General features: G+C 36.7%; 2 protein-coding genes and 1 long non-coding RNA gene across 3 annotated transcripts; all 3 read left to right on the forward strand.

Moving 5' to 3' along the window:
* The first annotated feature begins 307 nt into the window (after window positions 1–307).
* On the forward strand, window positions 308–1,884 carry LOC121053095. The gene is made up of 3 exons (XR_005810747.1): window positions 308–345; window positions 1,406–1,416; window positions 1,783–1,884. It is a non-coding gene; the product is annotated as an uncharacterized LOC121053095 (long non-coding RNA).
* Window positions 1,885–11,895: 10,011 nt separating this feature from the next.
* Window positions 11,896–12,731, forward strand: LOC112202538. The gene is made up of 4 exons (XM_040506075.1): window positions 11,896–12,114; window positions 12,229–12,298; window positions 12,388–12,486; window positions 12,591–12,731. Exons 1-4 carry the CDS (start codon window positions 12,017–12,019, stop codon window positions 12,684–12,686), a joined length of 363 nt encoding a protein of 120 aa, XP_040362009.1. The 5' UTR covers window positions 11,896–12,016; the 3' UTR covers window positions 12,687–12,731.
* A 7,517-nt stretch (window positions 12,732–20,248) lies between these two features.
* Window positions 20,249–22,326, forward strand: LOC112164030. Its single transcript, XM_024300273.1, has 5 exons — window positions 20,249–20,315; window positions 20,423–20,614; window positions 20,742–20,965; window positions 21,726–21,833; window positions 21,916–22,326. Exons 1-5 carry the CDS (start codon window positions 20,249–20,251, stop codon window positions 22,324–22,326), a joined length of 1,002 nt encoding a protein of 333 aa, XP_024156041.1.
* Window positions 22,327–22,566: the final 240 nt, after the last annotated feature.

Genomic DNA, 22,566 nt, shown 5'->3' on the forward strand with positions numbered 1-22,566 from the left:
CAAACTATTTGCTACAATGATTTAACTATTTAAGTAATGTCGCAAAAGCTTAGCAAAAGTTCAAAGATAACTGCTATTCGCTACATATAGGAACACATCTCATATTTGAGATATTTTTAGAATTACCTAGGTTATTGACCATGCCTCTGCCAAGAGGTAACTGCTCTTAGTTTCCCCTCTTTCACTCTCAGAACGATAGTGATTGAAGCCTCAAATTGATACCCGGCCATCAAGAAGTTCCTGTAACAGATCATCTTCTTCCTCCTCCAAAAATAGGTCTTCACTTCTTGACACTATCTCCACTTATCTCAGTCACAAAAACCCTAAGAACTCTGAAATCCAAAGGTAAGCTCTTTCTCGCTCCTTTCTTCTTTAACTTGCTATTTTGTGTTTTCGGCTGATTCTTGGTTTGTTTTACTTATATTGGTTTCATTTATGCTTGTTTAATTCGGAGGATTAATGGATAGGGGTCTTTGAGCATTAATCCAAGTGCGATAGATTCAATTTCTAATCTGTTTTACTTTTTTCCTATTCTTAAATTTATTTGGCATCCAAACAGAATGCTTTTGCCTAGTGGGTATTGCAATTCTGCACCAGGTTTATACTATATACCTGTATCCGTTGTTTTTTCTCAACTCTTTAGACACCCAGAGACTCAGAGAGTGTGCCTTTCATGTTTATTCAATGGGATTGCGAATCTGCTACAGCTGAGCTCCGGATTGTTTACATATGTCATTGCTCTCACTTTAAAAGATTGTTGTGTTTTTTCTTTCTTTCCTCAAATGGATTCATATCTGATTGTTCGTGGTTAATTATTGCAGTCTTAGGTCCAATAATGTTGTTCGCCCTTCACCCCTGAAGTCGTGTTAGGATTCCTCCCATCAATCTCTGGTTTTCCCTACTTTTCTATTGTGCCCACATTTAATTGATGTGATGTATGGGACGTGTTAGGATTCCTCCCATCATTCTCTCTTAATTTCTCCCCCTGTATACCATTTGTTTTGATGACTGTTAGGGAAATTGGTAGTGAGATGTATAATGGTTTTGTTGTTTTAATTTGTCATTTTGAAGTTTTTAAGCGCTTGTCATGGCTTATGGGACATAATCAAAGGATATGCCTTATATTTGCATAACCTATGATGATATTCTTAGTTAGCTGGTGTGGTAGAGTTTGGCATATCTCTTTGTTTTGGAGCCAAACAAAGAGTCTAAATGATCTAATTTGTGATCCCAATAGTGTTACTAGCATGACTAATTCTCGATAAATAGATTATTAGAAGAATAGTTATAAGAATTTATAAAATGAATGGGGCCATGTTTTAAAGTAATAGTGTATCATCATTGAGACCCCTAAGACATGTGCATAATGCTTATTTATCTTGATGATTTGGGTTCTCATTTGCAGCACCATCAGTGGTAAGCAGCTCAAGAATCCTGTAGCTTTCTTTGCTGCATGTGGGTAACTTTCTTTTCTTTACGTTTTTTTGGCTCCTTTTATTATGCCTACACATAATATCATCAATATTTCACAAATTGAATAATATGCAATCTTGTTCAAGTATGCATGGAGGTCATTTGTGTTTTACTTATTGGGGTAAATGTTGGGTTCCAAGATCAATTGCTTTTGCATCTGTCTTAAGTGTGATTACTTTTTGTTTATAGAATTCTATCTATGGCAGGATCAAATATTTCTTATGTTCATTTGCAATCATTATTTATTATTCAGTAACCTAGATGCTTTAAGCATATTGACTCATCTCACAATCTATCGACCATGTATAGGATATTTGAGCTATCTACCTCGAAACCATTGTAAAGAAATCAAAATACATGTGAAAGTTGATATAAGCTTTACAAATGTGAAGCCTTATACCATAAGCAGGTACATATTTTCTGGTTTTTAGTTGTAATTCAGTTTTCTACTTTATTTTTTTATTCAATGGTTGATGATTCACAATATTTATATTTGCAGGTCCTAGTATCAACTGGTGTATACTGTAAAGTTACTTTGACAACTGCAACAATTTATTCATTCAGAGTTTTGTAATTTTGTATTATTGGTACTCTGTAAATGTACATTGTATATCAGACAATATGATCTTATAAATCTTATTTAAGTTGTTGAAGTATTATGTGCAAGAAGGTTAGTCATTTGTGAGGAGATAATATGTTACAATTTCAGATTTGCAGTAGCTTGCTGTTGAAAATCTGAATTTTTTTTCGCCCTTACCATAGTATTTGCGACGGTAATGTAGTGTCACAAAAACTGTCGTAAAACAATTTGCGACATCACACTAGGCCAAAAATTCAATTAGACAACAGTTATCAGACGACATCAAACATTTTAACTGTCGTCTGAAATAATCAGACGACAGCAAAAAAATATCTGTCGTCTGAATTTTAGGATCCAACGACAGTTATTATTTGGCTGTTGTGTAATTACGTTTCAGACAATGGTTGATATTATGATGTTGTCTGAATGGATCAATTCAGACAACAGTTATTATTTCGATGTTGTCCAAGGTTTATTCAGACAATGGTTGATTTTTGATGTTGTCTGATTGTTTTCAATCACACAACTGTTATTAGTTGTCTGTCGTGCAATAACCTTTAAGTCAATGCTTGCGAAAAGATGTTGTCTGATTGTTTGTTTCATACAACTGTTTTTATTCGTCTGTTGTCACATTGTCTTCAGACAATGCACCTTAAATGATGTTGTCTGAATTTAGTTTTTTTTTCCTTTTCTTTTCCTCTCTCCCGATACAAGCTGAGTTTTAGCTACCTAGGGTTAGATATATACGACTTCCAACACTTGGACAAAAATCTTTCCCTCTCCATTCGACTAAAACACCCGAGCTCCCGCCTCTCTTTGTCAAAATCACTTTCAATCTCATCGGCCCTCAACCCTCAGCCCCAAGACCTCCTCTAGCTCTGAGAACCTCTCTCTCTCTCTCTCTCTCTCTCTCTCTCTCTCTCTCTCTCCCACCGCAGTGACAGCCAGTCGACCACCATCACAGTGACCGCCAGTCGACCACCACCGCAGTGACCTCCAGTGGTCGCGAATCAGTCGTGACTCCTCTCCAATACTATTCATCTCCGATTCGGTACCGACGTAGTTTTACCCATCTCCAAACGTACAGTCTCAATCAGATCCAGTTCTTCCTTCTTTTTTTTATTGGGTTTCTGAATTAATTGATGCCTGTTGAAATTGTTTGGGTTTCTTGACTGGGTTTTTTGAAATTGTTGTTTCTTATCAATTATGTTTCTGAAATTGATTTTTTGGGATATTGTGTCTGATTCGAAGCCATTTTGGAATATGGTTGTTTGGGATATTATTGTTTCACAAGAATTTTGGTTTAGTTGGAACAAGCTATTTTGTTGTTGTTGTCTTAGTTGCTGGAATGAATAATACAGTCTGTAGGTTTTGTGCAGCTCCCGTTCATATGACAAGTTTCTAAGGTTCATGAACCTTCAGGTTTTTTGCTATTGATACATGGACACCTGGATTTGGAAAATTACTGGGTTTATTTTGTTTAGGGTTTTTTATTTGCATTCTCAAATATGTTGTTTATCTAAAAATCAGAACTCTTATTTACAGTTAGCTATGCTTATTTGTGTGACAAATATATTGATTGTATGTAATGTGAATATGAAAATAAGAAATCTTAGGTACATTGGAAATTAATCACTTTATAACTTACCAGATTGCGAAGTTGATGGCTGGTTGTGTGAATGTGAATTATATTCTGTTGCTTTCAATGACTATATAAGTGAAATTCTTTTTTTGGGTTAATAATTTCTTCTTGTTAAGTTCCTGCTTAACAGCATTGTTGTTTTCTCTTTGCCTTACTTATATTAATAGGCCATGAGGGATTATATCACTTTCACAAGTCTGCACACACGGAACCTTTCAACAACATGTCTTCTTTCTTTTTCTTTTCCCAGCCTTTATGAAATGCTTGCATGTTCACATAAAAACAGGGAAGGGAGAAAGAATTAGGTTCGGCCATAGGTGCTGAGAAAGAGAATGGGGAGTTTAGAAGTAAACTTGTGGTTCAAAACTAGTGCTGTGTATTGTTGGAACAATTTATGGTACTTGGTGAGATGTTACCCAAAGGGGCTTGTGTGTGTAGCAATTATACCCATATATGTTGTTAGCTTATTGGTACACTATTGGGTGACTGCATAATGTATTGTAATTCTACTCTTCAGGTCGATGATGACTGGCAGTTCCTTCTAGAGAACAACAGCTTGCAGGTTGAGGAGACGGTAAAAAAATATTCTGATCAATATTATGCAGAAGTAATTTTCTAGAATTCTTTCTTTTTCCATTAATACTGCACAATCTGATCAAATTCTTTTGTTTCCATTATCAACAATATTATATGAGTGTTTGACACTTCCTATATTATAATGGTTTAGTTTTTTTTTTTTTGGTTAAAAAGAGTAATGATGGAGTAACTTATAGTTTTGTTGTTGTTGTTGTTGTTGCATGTTGGAAAGAGTAATGATGGAGTTATGGTTGATTCCATTCCAGACCTACCATAGAATGATTCAAATAGAAAACATGTAGGCTGAGAATGTTTTATTTCCATTAATAGTAATGGTTACTTATAATCTGTGGCATGATTACTTATATATACATCTCTAACATGATTACTTATATATCTTGGTATTGAGTCAAAAATGGGATCTTAATGATCCTTATTCTTCTGTTGGTTCTTTGTTTCAAAAATGTTAAACTTGTAAACTAGTTTGAACAACAATCTACCTTGTTGTACATCAAGTTTGTATGGCTTTGAACTTGGAGATAACTTTTGTATGTATTGTCATAGGTGAATTTGGTGATTGAAAAGGAATCTAGGCGGATCAACTAAGGAGGCTGGTGGATGTAGATAAGCTTGTTGCTGTGGCAAACTAGTTTAGATAAGCACTTTTGGTGAGTATTGCTAAGTCTCTCTTATTTTGTACTAGTGCAGCATATAGGTGTATAATTTTAGTTGTTGTGTTTGTTGATGTGGTTGCTGATTTCCTTGTCATTAATATGATGCAGTTTATAATATATATGTTCCTGACTGTATAGTTGTGATGATTGCATTGGCTGCCTATATGTGCTGTGATTCTATGACTTGCATATATATATATATATAGTACACTTCTGGTTGTGATGAAATGTTAGATATATTAAGTTGTTTTGTTTTGTAGTTGCATCCATGGATTATATCTAAGTTGTCTGGTTTTTCATTGTAAGATGGATAAATCATTGATGCATGTTGATAGAAGATCGCGAGCTTTTGAGTTAGGCGTTGAAGAATTGATTCTGTTTGCATTAGAGAGTGGTTATGATGTCAATAAACTTTGTTGTCCTTGTGTGAGATGTGGGCATGGTAACTCTTGGAAGGCTAGGGTAGTAAAGGATCATTTGGTTGAGTTTGGTATTGATAAAAGTTACACAAAATGGATATGGCATGGGGAACTCTCGTCAAATGAGATGAGTGAACCCGAAGAGAATTCTGAAACCGTAGAAATGGTACAGAATGACACAAGTAGAGGGGGCTCCGATGATGAGGAGTTTTCAGTAGACTCCGATGAATTTTTAAGGTTTGTTGAGGATAGCGACAAACCTCTTTACCCTGGTTGTACTCGTTTTACCAAGTTAAATGGACTTGTTAAAACTTATAATCTGAAAACAAAGCATGGGTTGAGTGATGCGTGCTATTCCGACATGTTGATATTGATTGGAATGTTGCTTCCAGAAGGTAATGAAGTACCAGGTTCTTTCTATGAGGCCAAAAAGAGTTTGTGTGCGTTGGGAATGACTTATGAAAAGATACATGCATGTCCTAACGATTTTATTTTATATAGGGAGATGTATGTTGATGCCACTAGCTGCCCTACTTGTGGTATCTCTAGGTGGAAGTTGGGAAAGGATAAAGTAGAAAAAGTCGGGGTTCCAGGGAAAGTGTTGTGGTATTTTCCACATATACCTAGATTCAAGAAGATGTTTCAGTCGACAAAGACAGCTAAAAGCTCAACATGGCATGCTGATGAGCGACTGAAGGATGATAAAATGAGGCATCCGGCTGATTCTCCTACTTGGAAGTTAGTGGACAATAAGTGGCCTGCCTTTAGTTCAGAGCCTAGGAATCTAAGGCTAGCACTATCCTCTGATGGCTTCAATCCCCACAGCTCCCTTTCTAGTAGATGCTCTTGCTGGCCTGTTATACTAGTGACCTACAATCTTCCCCCACGGCTCTGCATGAAGAGGAAGTACATGATGCTCACCTTGTTAATCTCTAGACCTAAACAACCTGGAAATGACATTGATATCTATCTCCAACCGTTGATTGATGATTTGAAGATTTTGTGGGATGGGGTTGAAGGGGTATATGATGGTTACAGGAAACAGTACTTTAAACTTAAAGCAGTGCTCTTTTGGACCATTAACGACTTCCCTGCATATGGGAACTTGTCAGGCAGCATTGTGAAAGGATACAATGCGTGTCCTGTTTGTTTAGAGCATACGAAACCTCATAGGCTGGGTCATGGTCAAAAGATGTCGTACATGCGGCATCGAAGATTCTTACCCCGTCACCATCCTTATCGAAAACAGACAGCAACTTTCGATAACACTGAAGAACATGATCTTGCTCCTATTCCATTAAGTGGACATGAGGTGCTGAAAAGAGTAGAAGGTTTAAACCGGCCTTTTGGTAAAAAGCACCTTCATCCTCCATATAAGGGTGTTGAAGATGACAGTATACCTTGTTGGAAGAAGAAATCTGTTTTCTTCGAACTTGAGTATTGGGAGTTTCTGACCGTTCGACATAATCTTGATGTAATGCACATCGAGAAGAATGTTTGCGATGCACTAATCGGTACATTGTTGAACATTCTTGGGAAAACAAAGGATGGGGTGGCTGCTCATTTAGATATGGTGGCAATGGGTATAAGGGCTGGTCTGAAGCCTAAAACTGGGGGGGGGGGGAAGAAAAATTACCTTTAGCAAATTGGAATCTGATGCTAGAAGAAAAGAAAACATTTTGCAATTCTTTTTTTGGCATGAAGCTAGCTGATCGCTTATGTTCTGATGTGAAGAGTTTAGTGTCCATGGATGATCTACGACTTGTTGGTATGAAATCACATGATTGCCATACCGTGCTCCATCACTTGCTCCCTATTGCAGTTCGTTCAGTATTAGAGAAACCAGTTAGATATGCTATCATTAAGTTTTGTCTCTTCTTCAAAGCCATATGCAGTAAAGTCATAGATGTAGAGAAGCTAAAAAAAATTCAAGCTGACCTTGTTGAAACAGTTTGTGAGCTTGAGAAATTCTTCCCACCTTCCTTCTTCGATATCATGATTCATCTTTCGGTCCATCTTGTTAGAGAAGTTGAGCTGTGTGGCCCAATTTTCTTTAGATGGATGTATCCCTTTGAAAGGTACATGAAAACATTGAAGGGATATGTTAGAAACCGTAAACATCCAGAAGGTTGCATTGCTGAGTCATACATCGCTGAAGAAGCAGTTGAGTTTTTGGCAGAACGTAATCTTAGTGAACCTACTGTTGGACTACCATTTAGCACCATTTTTGACAATATGGAGGAATGCAGACCTTTGTCAGGTGCCACAATTATCAGCCCAAATGAAAAGCAGTTGCAGCTAGCACATCTTTTTGTGTTGCAAAATACAGATGAAGCAAGGCCTTACTTTAAGTAAGTAATCGATCTGTTCCCTTATTTTTTTTTTTTTTTTAATCTGTATTATTTCGGTACAAATAATTACATGTAGTTTTTTTAGTAAATGTTTTGCATTTTTTTTTTGTCTTTTGCAGTGAACATTTGGAATTGTTGAAGCATGTTTTTCCACATTTCAAAAAAATAAGAAATGGTTGAAGGAGAAGCAGAATAAAACATTTGTGAAATGGATACAAGATAAGTTAAGGACAATGATATGTTTATTCCAGCACCTTTTGTAGTGTGGGTAGATATTATATATATATGGCAGTTCAAACTGATTATAATATGATTTCTTTACATGAAGGTTGCTGCTGAAGTTATTGATGATGATAATAATGTTTCGGAACATTTAAGGTGGTTTGCTGATGGTCCAAGTTCAGAAGTACCAACATTCAGTGGTTACAAGATAAATGGGATTAACTTCAACACCAAAGATCGTGATGATGTTCGATCAGTTCAATGCAGTGGTGTATCATTGTTCACCAATGCAATGCTAGTCTCTAGTGCGAAGGATAAAAACCCGATTAATGATGATACGACTTTCTATGGAATCGTTAAAGATATATGGGAGTTAGACTATCATAGCTTTAGGGTTCCTATATTCTACTGTGATTGGGTTGACATTGATAAAAGCATTAAGATAGATGACATGGGATATACATTAGTAAATTTGAATAGGTTAGGTCATTTTAATGATCCTTTTGTGTTAGGTACAGATGTGAAGCAAGTGTGCTATATAGATGACCCTCTTAACGCTAACTGGTCAGTAGTCCTACGATGTCCTGATAGGGATTACCATGGTGGTGATGACGAGGAGGTTGGAGTCATTGAACTTGAGAACGAGCCATTTGATGCCACAATGCCTTCCATTGACACTACAAATTTAGATGGTGACCATGCCAGCAATTATATGCGGGATGGTGACGAAGGAATATGGGTTGACTGATGAAATGTGTCAACTCATAGTTTAAGGTTTATTATTGTTATTATTGGCTATGTACTGTACTTATTTGAATTCGGATGTGAATCTTTGTTTTGTTGACGTGTTTCGTTGCTTATCTATGATAATGTTCTCTTATCTGTTATGCTTTCTGTTTTCAAATCTGATCCTTCTTTTTTTCTTTATTCTGGTTTCTTTACAATAAGGTTAGTATTGCTTTACTATATGATCTAGCCTGCCCTATTTATGTTTAACTAACCCTAATGTGTTTTTGGTTATAGATTATGGCTCCTTCAAAGACAAAGGCTGCCACTAGAGCAAGGCAGAATATTATCAATGCATTGAAAGTGACACGAGCGAGGTCTGCACCAGAACCAGCAACTTCTAGTAAGTCAAATGCATCAGAAAATAAGTCATCACCAAAGAGAGCAATGACGTCGCTAAGGGTCAAGAAGTCACTGATGAAGATTAACAAGAAAAAATCATCTAAGGCATGTAGCCCAGAAAAATGCGGCTTAAAGTTGCTGAAGCGTGGTTGTGTTACAATGCACAGGATTGTGAGAAGGAAAATTCTTGGAGTAAAGTTGAAAGTCTTGTTTAATCAGAAGGGGTCACCTTATGGTGTTGCAGCCAAGGAAATGCAGTCATATATAGGGGTACTAGCACGTACTAAGGCACCAATATGGAGACCTTCTTGGAAGCAGGTGCCAAAGGATCGTAAAAATAAGATTTGGCAGTGTGTCGAGGTATTAAAATATGGATCCTTCTTTTCTTGATTAATATAAAGACTCCATGTTCATAGACTGGTTTTAATTTGCATTTTATCATTTGTTTAGATGGCATTTGAGGTACCCCCGGAGGCAAGGAGAATGGTCCTATCTTCAGCTTCACAGAAGTGGAGAGAATCCAAGAGCAAGCTGACTACACAGTACATCATCCCACATAAGGATGAACCTGAACTGTTAGAGTATCCCCCAGCTGATTACAACTTCATCGAGAAGTCTCATTGGGACATCTTTGTAGCTGATCGATTGTCTGAGGAATTTTAGGTACAGTTTTACTGTATTTTCATGTTTTCAGAACTTGGATAAATTATTACTACTCATGTTTTATCTATAGTGACTTGAGATATGATGGTTACTTTGATGGTTTATAGGAAATACAAAAGGTGCAAAAGCGAAAGAGGTCTAAGAACAAGTACCCTCATCGTATGTCGCGTAAGGGATATGCGAATCTAGAGGCTGAATTGGTGAGTGTATATAAAGTGATTTACATATATATCTTGCATGCTGGGTTATTATTAAGGTTAAATGGTTACTTATATTTATGTAATTTTGTAGTTTGAAACCAATCCTGATTCGGAAATTGACCGTGCAACACTGTGGATCAAGGCACGGCAGGATAAACATGGTAACTTCAAAGATGGTGAGGTAGAGAAGTGTGCCGCAGACATAGTAAGTAAAGTATTATACTTGTTTTGGTTTATCAAAGCCATTTTCTTACAACCATATTACAAGATATACAATTTAAATCAAAAACTGATTTAAATTAAAAATCTGTTATTGTTTTAGGAAAAGCTGAAGATGCAAGTTAGTGATGGTGAGGTGACAACTTGTGGCACTGATGATGTATTGACAAAGGCTCTAGGTAACCCTGAGCACCATGGAAGAGTGTGTGGTGTTGGGGGTCATGTCAAGCCTGGCCTATATTTTAACCTACCTAGGCACAAAAGGAAAACTGTTGAAGAGAGAATTAAGGAAGGCTGCAAGAAATTTATAGAGGAGGGAGAAAATTGTGGCACGGGAGAGAGCATATTGGGCTGAAACTATAAGGAGGTTGGAAGCAAAAGTTGATGGGAAAACCCTTCCCAATGAGTCCCCTCCGGTAGGCCAGAAGGACCTTGGTTCGGGACAAGGTAGTTGCTCCAATTTACGGGAGAAGTGTGCATTACAACAGATTGAGGAAGCTGCTGTTATCTCTGCAAAGAAGCGGTTAGAGTTAGTGGGTGACATTGCGGAGGAAGTGGAAGAAGATAAGGTTGTACAGGTTCCGGTGGAAGAACCAGTTGCTGCAGTAGTTCATGAGAAGGCTGTGAGGTCGGTTGAAGTTACACAGCAGGTATATATGCTCTAGTCTACGATGTAGATAAATTATTTAAACTATTTTGATGCATGTGTTTGATATGTATATTAATGATCAGTGTTGATATGTTGAGTTGTCCTAGATAATATATTGGTTTATATTGAAATGTGTTCTTTTATAAAATAGGAACTGAAAGAGTTCGAGTGCAAATTGGCTTTAGGGTCAATCGACAATGTTGTTGCCATTGCAACTATTGTTGAAGTGGACACTAATTGCGCAAACCAAACCCTTCATGGTGTTGCTTTGGGAGAAGGGAATATGCGAGTGTCGATTCTGCGTCCACTTAATGCTGAAGCTAAAGTTCCTTTCCCAGTCAACGATGAGATAGTTACTGTCAAAGATGCTATTGGAACTTACATTGCTTGGCCGAGGGACCTCATACTTCAATCCCCTCCCCAAACTACGAAGGTAAACTAACTGAAACTGAGACTGAAACTGAAACTGAAGCATGCATGTTCTTCCATTGTATATTTATTAATAACTTAAAATGTTATCATGTAGAAACAGTCAAATAAGTCCAATAAGGGTTTAAAAAAGAGGAAAAGGCAAGTAGATAGTCCTAAAGAGGAGTATATTGACTTGAAGAAGCTTCCAAAAGATTACCCTGCGCCTTTGAAGTGCTTGTGGATTTGGGTGAGAGACAATATGGCAAATGGCAAGACAATCTCTTTCAAGTTGGAAGAGAAAGTGTTTGGCATCGACGGGAAGCAATATTTGTTTAAGTCAGACATTCATGCATTGTGTATGATGACTGAACTATCAGGTGGTGTAATCTGCATGTATATATGGTAAGTTGGAAAAATCAGTCATTCTTAATGAGTTTTTAGCTTATAAATGTATTCAATATTTATACTCTTATCTATTTTCAAATGTAATAAGGCTGTGTGCTTTTATAGCTACTTGCATGAAGTCTTGAAGAGAGCAAAGATGTCACACATGGTTAGCTTTGTGGACCCTTCACAGATTGGAGCACTTGAAAGTGGAAATACAACAGAAAGATCGCGTTTTCTAGCAAATAGGTTCACAACTGCAGAGAAGGGCCAGATTTTTTTGTTGCCATATAATGCAGGGTGAGTGACTTATCTTGAACTTGTCTAATTAATTACTTGAAACATGTCCTTTAATAAGTAATATATATAATACAAAAACTGAAGCTGACTTGCTGTTTTGCTATAACATTATAAGTAACCATTGGATGTTGACTGTTGTCAATCCGGAGGAAGAAACTATCTATTTCATGGATCCATTAAGGCGTCGACTAGTTGGTGGAGAATGGCAGACTGTTGTGGAAAAGTAAGTCTGCCTAAGTCTCTGATTTTGATAAATTGCTAGAATGATGAGTTTTATGTTTGTTCATTTGTTGTTGATTGATTAAACTTATTGCTGGTATCTATTTTATTGTTGAAGTGGGATCAAAATTTACAATGCTCAGAGGAATAGGTCTGGCCGGAAATCAATAGTGTGGCAAAACATGGGGGTATGCTAGTAATATTCATAATTGTAGGTTTAGACTTTGTACATGCTATGGTTAGTGCACTGCTGAGATTTTGTAATGACTATTTTTAGGGTATTCCAGCACAACAAAATGTGAAGGACTGTGGCATATTCATCATGCGGTACATGAAGGAAATAATTGAGGATAAGAACCTGAGTTTTGCTTCAAAGGTAAAGCCTTAAATTTTAGTTCGACAGCTTTATAACTTCATGTTCTTATTAATTGCTGCATGATTTTGTGATTCTGAGATTGGACTATGCTATTATTGTTTCAGTGGCAGCGACGATCCGAATTGATTTACACCCAAAAGGATATTGATGCTGTGAGGTCAGAGTGGGCTAAGTATATGATGAAGTATCATATTTCATAGTTATGAGGGTTGGTGAAGGCAGGGCTATTTTTTGGTATTTTGATCACCCTCTTGCTAGCTGGTTTTAGTTTTTGCTCAAGTTATTAATGTGCATTGGACACGTTTTATGGACAAAGTGCAGGTTTTTTGGCTTTATGTATTTATACACTTAGGCAATTTTAATTCCTATGTGAATGTTGGGATGAATATTGCTGATGGAATGAAATTGTTTTTGGAATCAAGGATGTGTTGTTCAATTGTACAAAATGTATGTCTTCTCTTCTATCTCAGACAATTCAATTCCAACAGCAAACCATTGTCTAACAAATGAACATGAAGAAAAATGGAAGAAAAAACTGTTGTCTGAAACATCTATCTACAATAGTTATTAAACATATTCAATTGTCCAACAAGTTATAACACAACAAAAAAGTAATATGTTTTGTTGTCTGATGAAGAGGAAGACCACAGAGAATTAAAATGTTCTGTTGTCTGATGAAGAGGAAGACCATAGAGAATTAATATGTTCTGTTGTCTGATGAAAAGCAAGACCACAGAGAATTGAAAAGCTACAATTGTATGACTTGATCAACTAGTACAGCATATTGGAAAGCCATATGGTTGAAAAGTGACTTTAACGACCCATATGGCAAGCAAGCTATAGTACAAGAAAATCTCAGACAACAGTTTATTAGAAGATGCAATATTGTGAAGCAAAAACACACAATGGCTTTAACGGCTTTTCTGTTGTGTGGTATAAAGTCAGTCAATAGTATTCAATTAATTTGTTGATCTACAAGTGTCCTTCAGACAACAGTTTTTCTAAAAAAAAAATGTTCTCTAACTTTTCTTCACACGTCCTATCCTTCCACGATCTGCCAACTGAAATTGCTTTGCACAACAGTGAAGGTACCAACTCTGTTGTTCTTTGTGGTATTCAGACAACAGACTGGGTAGTAACTGCTATTGTACTAAATTTTATCAGACGATATTTTTCTGGTATTGTCTGATCCATGTATCAGACGGCATTGAGATAGACAACAGCAAACCTTATAATCAGACGACAGTGAAAAACTGTCGTCTGATTGAATTTTTGGCCTAGTGTCACTAAAAGCGTCGCAGCAACGTCGCAAATACTATTAGCGACGGTTGAAAATACGTCGTAAATAATGGACAACTATTTGCTACGCGATTATTGCCAACGGTTCAATTACCGTCGCAAGTCCGTCGTAAATAACCATTTGCGACATTTTTCATCCATCACAAAAAGTCTGTTTTTTTGTAGTGTTTATCAAATTTATACTAATAGAGACGGATAAGTCTCTCACTATATATTTTTAATAAATAAAAGAGAATAAAATAAATAATACACCTATTTTTTTCTCACTTCACCTCCTCAATCACTTCTTTTCTGCTTCACGTCCTATTTGATAAACTCCAAAAACTGCTAAACTCTTCACCTCTGGCATCATTCGTGCGATTGGAGCTGAAGGAGGCAATTTAGACGAACTCAATTTAGACCAACTCAACCACTATAAACGAATAAAGAGTATGTCTATTCATCTTAGACTTGTTATATATTACTATGAGTGAATCTATGCTTTTTTATTGCTTTATCGAATGAATTTTGATTGAGTTGGGTTATCGTGTTTTTGCTTTTGCATTGAATCGTAAATTTTACAATGACCTAGACTTTTATGCTTGAATTTTGATTCTTAGGCTTGAATTATGTTTGGACTATTGTGTTTTTAGGGTTTAGGACGTACTTCAAACAAAAGGTTTCATGCCTTTGTCCAGTTTGTGGGCTTTGGCTGTTTGTATGTGGTGTGTTTAATATATACATTTTGTCTTTGTCTTCTTGTATGTAAATATATATTTTATGGTTGATTGAGTTTACATGGAGATTACCCTTGTGGCTGTCACCGAACCAAGTTAGTCTCTTCCTCTCTCTCCGATACTTATCTTTCGGTCAATCTTTCATACCCGACAACTTCTTCCGACTCCAAATTTGATGCCCTGCTCTGTTCCCAACGTTTTCTCTAGCAAAGATTGCGCCTTTCACCTTCCCCTAAAAATCCAATCTTAGGGTTAAGATTTCCATTCCCAATTTCTCCCAAACCAAAATCCAACCACAATCTCCGTGAACCATCACCAAGGGGAAGAACGACTTCCTCACGCCCAAAGCCATGGGACCTCAGAAGCTTCGGTGGGACTGCCATACGTGCGAGAAGCAATGCCGCGACGAGAACAGCTTCAAATGTCACTGCTTGAGCGAGAGCCACCAGCACCATCGAGGGTGAGAATCCCAGTAGCATTCAAATGTTCAAATTAATTCATCAATGTTGATAGTGGTCAGATAACAAACTAGAGTTTACAATGCAATTTGCATTACATGAAGATTCTAGTTCTCTAAGATGATGTCAATTGCTCTTAGTCTACTATTGACTGCTTGTTTTACTTAATCTTTAATTCTCAGTCTTCTGTCATTTTCTATATAGTCTATACTCGATTACCTGATGGCTTTCCTGCTTTTGTTCTTCTCAAATAACAAAGATGAATAGTTACTGCTGTGCCTTACTGTTATTTACTCTATCTTAATAAATTAAACCATGAGCAATCTTTTGAGACAGTAAAACAGTATTAACATGCATTTATGGAACTGGTGTTCGTCAAATATTGGATCACATAATCATGGAAATTTGACTGAATTCAAGGAGATAGTAATGCAATAACTACAACAATGTCAATTGAGGCATCTAAAGTTCTTATTGTATTGGGAAATGTATGGTGTTGTATAATATTTTAATCTACCTAATACATGAATTGCTCTTAATCTACCTTTTTGAGACTGATTGACTATATATGATACAGATTGAATCCTACATCTATGCATTTGACACTGGTCTGTTAACCCTCTGGTCATGTTTATAGCAGTTTTTGATCTATAGTTGCTGTCTTAGTTGTGGTTGCTGTATTAGTTTTATATTGTTAACTGATATGCATCCAGCATATAGTCATTTTGTTTCATGATACAGCTTTTACCATTACTCTGCAGTTCTATTGCATTTGGTACAAGAATTTTTGTTTCCACATATTAGAAGGAGTTTTGTTTCCACATCCAATTCCATGTTCACTGCACACTCTTCTTCAGTAAGTTGTCTAATTTGTGCCTTTGATTATGCTTTTGTGCCAAAGACTCTTGAAGTGATTTCCTGCTTGATATCACCAACAAATGCATTGCCATTTGCTTAGTTCCCTTCCCTGCAAAGATGCTTTTGTTTTTGCAGTTTCTCACTTTGCTTAGGATGACTTCATCCAATGTTAATTGTTAAAGAGTGAATAGATTCCTTCTCTGGTGATTCAGAATCAAAAGATGAATTGAGTGTGCTTCCTTATCGTGTTGATCTGTATCAGATTCTATTTGCAATTCATGACTAGAAACTTCTGTTTTACTTCCACCATATGTGCAGCAGTTCTAAGTTGATTTGGCATTTGTTTTCCAAAACAAATGAAGGTTGACTTGGCATTTACAGTTCTATACTATTGACTGTGACAATGGTGCCCAATTTTGTACTTCCCTTTGACCAATCTTTATTAGAGAAATCTAAATAGATAACATGTGATTTTTAAGGTCCTATGATCCTATTTTTCAATTTGTTATATTTCAAGGGCTAAGCTTTCCTACAATGTGCACACTTGTGCATAAGACCACAGTTCATCTTTTCCTTCAGGAGGTTTACTATTAGTATGACCATGCCTTTCTCATGCTTAATTGGGATACAAGCTTCCCTTGGTGGTTATTGGTTACATTCTGTATTATGTGCACTTATATATACATATATTGCATATTTTTGTTTTATGTTTTGGGATGGTTACTGAAGACACACACTCTGTCCTCTTTTATATATATATGGATGAATGTTACTTGTTGGATTGATATCTACATATATTATACAGTTATACACACATAATAAGTGTATATATATGTCAAATTCAAGGTTCTGGTTCGTTTATTCTTTATTCTTTTGTAATAGTTTTGACTTAGTGCTCCATTTGAGTCCTTGGCTTAACATTTGCAAGTGATAATATCATGTGTAGAGTGTACAGTAGAGAGTTGGAGCTATGTGATATTTGGTGCTATGTTTGTGCAGTAGAAAATTGTTCTTATATTACTCTAAGTATGCTATATTTGGTGCTATGTTTGTGCTATGCCTTCTACATTAAGAGGAAAAAAAAATACATTGTACTTTGGTCCAAGAAGAATAGTTTAATAAATACAGTGAAAATATTGCTCTAGTGAACTTTAAAGGTTAATTATATATGTCTATTAATTCACTCTATTGTCCAATTACATCACTTGAAACCTAACATTGACTACATCTAACATCCTCTTCTTTTATCTTTTTGTTCTCCTCAGGCCAAGGAAGATCCCTGCTATTACAAAGATCAAAAACTGCAGCTTGAATCTAGAGAACAATAGAAAGTTTGAGTAACATTGAAGCATAGATAACCTTCTGTCATAACTGAACCTGGAGGTAATTTTATAAATATAATTATTAATACTTTACATCTACCAGAAGAGGCTGCAATTGCAGGACCGGTTCAATTTCGTTGGATGTATCCCATTGAAAGGTAATAACAGAATTGTGGTTTATTAGTAATTTTTCAATTGCTGTCCATTTTAAATGGTTTGCAACTTTTCATTGTTTTTTTTTTTTTTTTACTTAAAGGTATTTGTGCACGCTGAAAAAATATGTACGAAATAAAAGTCATCCAGAGGGAAGTATTGCAGAAGGATATATTGTTGAGGAGAGTCTATCGTTTTGCTCTATGTACCTTGAAGATGTTGAGACTCGACGCAATCAAGAAGGCAGAAATGCAGATTCTCATGGTCGTGGTGTCGATGGGGGTTTGAGTATTTTTGCCTCATTGGGACATTCCAAAGGTCAAAAGACACAGATCATGCTAGATCAACAAATTTGGGAGCATTGTCGTAGAACTGTCTTGTTCAACTGCAATGAATGCAAACTATACTTACAGTAAGATGTCTTCATTTGATTTTTCTTTTTTGTTCAACTTGTTTATATATGCTTTGTTTACAACAACCTTAAGGTCAATTTTTTGAATTTGTTTATGAACAGACAATGTCTTGATGAAGTAAAACAAAATAATCGACGTAAGCCCACTCGAGAGTTGGAGCAAATAAGAAATAAGATTTTTCCAACTTGGTTCAAGCAACATGTACGCTTTTACTTTCAGGAATTTTCTTTATATTTTTTTTCCTTTGTTTCATTTTATTTCTCCTTTGTTTCATTTTATTTCATTACTTTTATACTTATTAGCATCTCTATTTGCTTATTTTAGGTAAATGATCTATATGAAGCTCACGATCCTTCGATATCAGAAGATTGGCGTTGGTTAGCTAATGGTCCTAGTAAAACTGTCACTAGATATAACAATCATGTTGTTAATGGGTTTAGATTTAGAATAAAATCGCTGGATGATAGGAAAAAAAATCAGAATTGTGGTGTCTTTTATACAGCTACCACTGCTTGTTATTCTAGTGCAAGGGATCGCAATCCACGTCTTAGTGATGTCGACTATTATGGTGTTATTAAGGATATATATGAACTTCGGTATGGCGGTCCTACTGAGGATGATGATATGGGTCGAAATGTTGTGCTATTTAATTGTGAATGGGTTGATAGTACTAGTGAACGAGGAAAAAAGATGGATCAATATGGTTTCATATTGGTCAATTTCAATGAAGTGTTGCATACGAATGACACATTTTTATTAGCCTCATCAGCAATACAAGCTTTTTGTGTTAAGGATCCAGTAGACCTAAATTGGCACGTTGCAGTTGTTACACAACCAAGAGACTTTTATGATGTAGTTGCTGAAGATGATGTCTGTGTTAATCTTGAAAACCCATTACATGCAGCAGATCATTATGCAATACCAGATCTTGATGATCAATTTATGGATAGCGAGGAATTTGATACTAGATTGGATGTTGATGGGACTCATGTAAACCAGTTTTTACCTATTCCCAATGACATGATGCAGCTTGAAACCGATGATGATGATGATCTTTATACTGAGGATGAAGATGAGCTTTATGATGACATAGAGTACTAAATTGTGTTTCTAGGTTGCACATATGTTTTCTTTCTTTTTTTTTTTTTTTTTTGAGGGAAATGGAATCGTGTTCCAATATATTACGACGTCACTGCGTCAAGCTAGAGGGTTCGAAGAAACCACTCATAATACAAGTACATGCACAATGCAGACTGCGCAAAACAACCAAAATCTCCTAACCAATTGCCGAAAGCAGCCAAATTATTACTAGCCAAATAGATCTCAAAACCTAAAGGAACTGCAGAAAAGAAAAGCAAAAAAATAAAATTTCCCTAACCCTACCCTATCTGAAAATGGAACCACCGTCTTGAAACATCTTGACTCCTAAGACCTCAAATGGTGTACGTCGCAACAAATCAACACAGCCTCACGGTAGCATCCAGGAGACAGAATAGAACTAGAAAAAAACTGGCTACCTCCCCAAAAGCCTAGCCCAACCCAAACCTAGTGAAAAGGAAAGAGGAGAACTGGGCCAAAACTAGGCCCAGATCACTAGGTTGCGCACAACCCAGCAAGGCAGAGGCCGAAGCCCACTACCACAATCCATCTTTCCTCACACCAGGCAGACCAGACCAGCCTTCCCGAAAGGCAGCCCCATCATTCACCGCTCCGGCGGCCTCCATCGCTCCTCCACCATCACTGGGACCACCTAGAGGTCGACCCAAGCGCCTGCTGCCAAAAAGACAATCAAATGCCGCCGACGAAGAACTGCGCCCGCTCCGCCGAAGATCTGGCTTGAATCAAAATCCGAAACAGCCCAAGAAAGAAGCCGCCGTAGTTGCCTCTACAACCACCGACAACACAAAAGCTACCCACTCGAGCTCGCACCCTCAACTGCCGCTATCACAGCAACGATCGGAGCCTCCACTGCCGCAGACTAAACCTTCGAGCCCTACAACGGAACACCAATGTCGCCGAACACGAAGAAAACAGACGCACTGCCTCTCCACACCCTCGTCGTCGCCGTCCCGCCACTACACGATCTGGGGACCGGAAGGTCTCCACCGCCGCCACACGATCCGGGGACCAGAAGGTCTCCACCGCCGCCACACGAAACCCTAGGGTTTCACCTCTCGAGGTTGCTCCGTAAACTGCGGAGACCTCCTTGTCTAAGACGCAGATTAGGTGACCAACACTTTTCTTTCTTTTTTATTTTGTGTGTTCTTTTCATTGTTAAATAAAGAGAACTTTATTTGCCTGAGTGTTTGTTTCTTCATGTCTTAAATTTTTCAAGTTTTTTTTTTTTTTTGCTGTTATTTGTGTGTTTCATTGTATGATTTAAGTTGTGCAATATCTTTGTTTTTTTAGGTAATATTTACAATATTTATTGAGTAGCCTTTTTCATTTTTGTTACAATTGTGCATGCAATTATTGTGTGTGAACAAATATATTTCATTAACTAATGCATATTAAATGTTACACATACTAAACTAATTATGTAGATGAGTTCCGAAGATAGTTCATGGGAAGGTGATATAGAAGGACCAAGTGATTCTGCTAATGGCACAGGTATGTTGCTGAATTTTATATATAGTTATATGTGTATTGTTTTTGGTGAAAGTATATGTTATTTACTGATTTACATTACTTTTCATAAGTTAATATGTCTCTTGTAGGCAAAACTACCAAAGTACGTGGTAAAGGAACATGTACTTGGATGGAAGATAATAAAAAAGAATCCCTCGAGTTCAATTCTATGGGTGTTAGTGTAGGTTCTAATGATGGAAAATTTGGCCGGTACTTGGGTGGGTTAGCTCGAGATTCTAATGTACTTCCGCTCGTCACTAAACCTTGGCCTAAAGTCTCAAGTACTATTAAAGATCCCTTATGGGACCAAATATATGTATGTATTTCTTTTTTCCTTTTGTTATGGTATTTTTTTTTTATCTTATTACACATTTTGGTGATATTTTACCAACACATTGTGTGTGCAAGCAACTATTGAATGGAAACCTGAAGATCTTCCTCGTCTACCTCTCATAAAGCATAATATAATGGAAAGAGTTGCTAAATATTGGAGAAGCTACAAGAACAGACTTAAGAAAGCTCATTATGATCCCAAAATAGGCACACCAGGACGTTGGGTGTGTGGGAATAAAGATGTCAACGTAGCTGAATGGCGCGAAATGGTGAAATATTGGGATACTGAAAAGACAACAGTAAGTCCTTCTCTCTGCAAGTTTTTTCTGTTTTGTTGTGTAAATTTATTATGATGTTATTTGCTTTTCTAAATAATAGGTAATTGCTTAGAAGAATTCTGCAAATCGAAAAGAACAAAAATACAATCACACCTCTGGCACCAAGACTTATGCACGCAGTCGAGCAAAATATGTAAGTAAATAATATTGTTGCTCTAGAAAATCTAAAGCTTAATTTAATAGATTAAATGTTGATAGCAGATGCTAGTGAACAGGTGCATGATAAAATGACCAATTTTGCATCAAATAATAAGGCTGCAGCATGGTTCCATGTTACTGTGCATTTGTAAAAAATCAATTATCATCAATTTTGCTCTAAGGAGGGTAGGTAAATTTGAGAAAGATAGCATTTGGATAAGGAGGGTAGGCCTAGAGTGTTGCATGACAGCATAAAGATTATGTAAATTAGTCTTTCACCTCAACTAATAAATGTGCTAAGTAAGCCTAGAGTGCTCAAATTCACCAAGAACCAGCAACCTCTAGATTGCAATATATTTTAATACATCAAATGCTTTTTGGTCTAAGTTCCTTGTGTCTATCTTCTATAAAATGTGGTTTTAATTGTATTCTGGCTCATGATTTGGAATGAGCATTTTTTGTTATGATATGTTTGAATATTTTCTGAAATATATTATTTACATGCTATTATATTCCTTTATTGTTTGAAATGATGGCATCAGACTTGATTAGATATTATTTCTCTTCTGCTTTGCATGTTTAGCTCAAGAAGCATGGTCATGAGCTCGATCCTATTCAGTTTTTTTATGATAAGCATACACGGAATGACAAAGAAAAAACTTGGATTGATGAAGTTGCTGAGCGGACACATGTGAGCTTTGTTTATATATTTCATAATCTGTTGCACACTAAATATAACCAACCCATAATAAGTTAAGTATTTTCTCTCATAGGCTAGTATGCAAGAGAAGTTGGCAGAAATTGTAGCAGTTGAAGGTAATGAGACTACAGAGATGCGAGAAAGAGCATATGTTGCAGTGATGGGACCTGAGAAACGTCATAGAGTTCGTGGTTATGGACTAGGTGTAATACCTGATATGGTGCCTTATCTTCAAATTGATGGTAGCTCATCATCACACAGATCATATGGAAGACATTATGCTCACTTGCAATCACAATTTATGGAATTAGAGTCCAAGTACCAACAACAACAACAACAAGCACAGGTGCAGCAAGTTCAAACTCAGGAACAACTCTTGCAAACCCAACAAGAATTGGCAATGTTAAAGCAAATGATACAATCCCAGCAATCTACTCCACCTTCGCAACAATTTTTTCAGCCTTTGCAGCAACCATCCTTCTAGATGCCTTCTTATCCTCCTCAAATGTACTGGCCTCAACCTCAGATCTATCCTCAAATGCCTTATCAGCCTCAACATGCTTATCCTACCACTGGACTAACTGGATTGCTTATGGGAGATACAAGTGTCCAAGAAACTGATTTGTTGAACCAGCTTAGAGCTTCATCGAATCAAACCTCTCGTGGATCTGAGCAATAGACTTTTATTATTTCCCTTATTGATAATTAGATGCTAATTGATAGG

The sequence above is a fragment of the Rosa chinensis genome, chromosome 5 (genome assembly GCF_002994745.2).
Source record: "Rosa chinensis cultivar Old Blush chromosome 5, RchiOBHm-V2, whole genome shotgun sequence".
NCBI classification, from domain to species: Eukaryota; Viridiplantae; Streptophyta; class Magnoliopsida; order Rosales; family Rosaceae; genus Rosa; species Rosa chinensis.

Bases quoted from the DNA above. Each gene is read 5' to 3' on its own strand.
- LOC112202538 (XM_040506075.1), top strand. From the start codon at position 12,017: ATGTTGACTGTTGTCAATCCGGAGGAAGAAACTATCTATTTCATGGAT. The intron at 12,115-12,228 runs GTAAGTCTGCCT...TTATTGTTGAAG, and splicing joins TGGCAGACTGTTGTGGAAAA to TGGGATCAAAATTTACAATG. The intron at 12,487-12,590 runs GTAAAGCCTTAA...TTATTGTTTCAG, and splicing joins ACCTGAGTTTTGCTTCAAAG to TGGCAGCGACGATCCGAATT.
- LOC112164030 (XM_024300273.1), top strand. From the start codon at position 20,249: ATGAGTTCCGAAGATAGTTCATGGGAAGGTGATATAGAAGGACCAAGT. The intron at 20,316-20,422 runs GTATGTTGCTGA...TGTCTCTTGTAG, and splicing joins TGATTCTGCTAATGGCACAG to GCAAAACTACCAAAGTACGT. The intron at 21,834-21,915 runs GTGAGCTTTGTT...TTTCTCTCATAG, and splicing joins AAGTTGCTGAGCGGACACAT to GCTAGTATGCAAGAGAAGTT.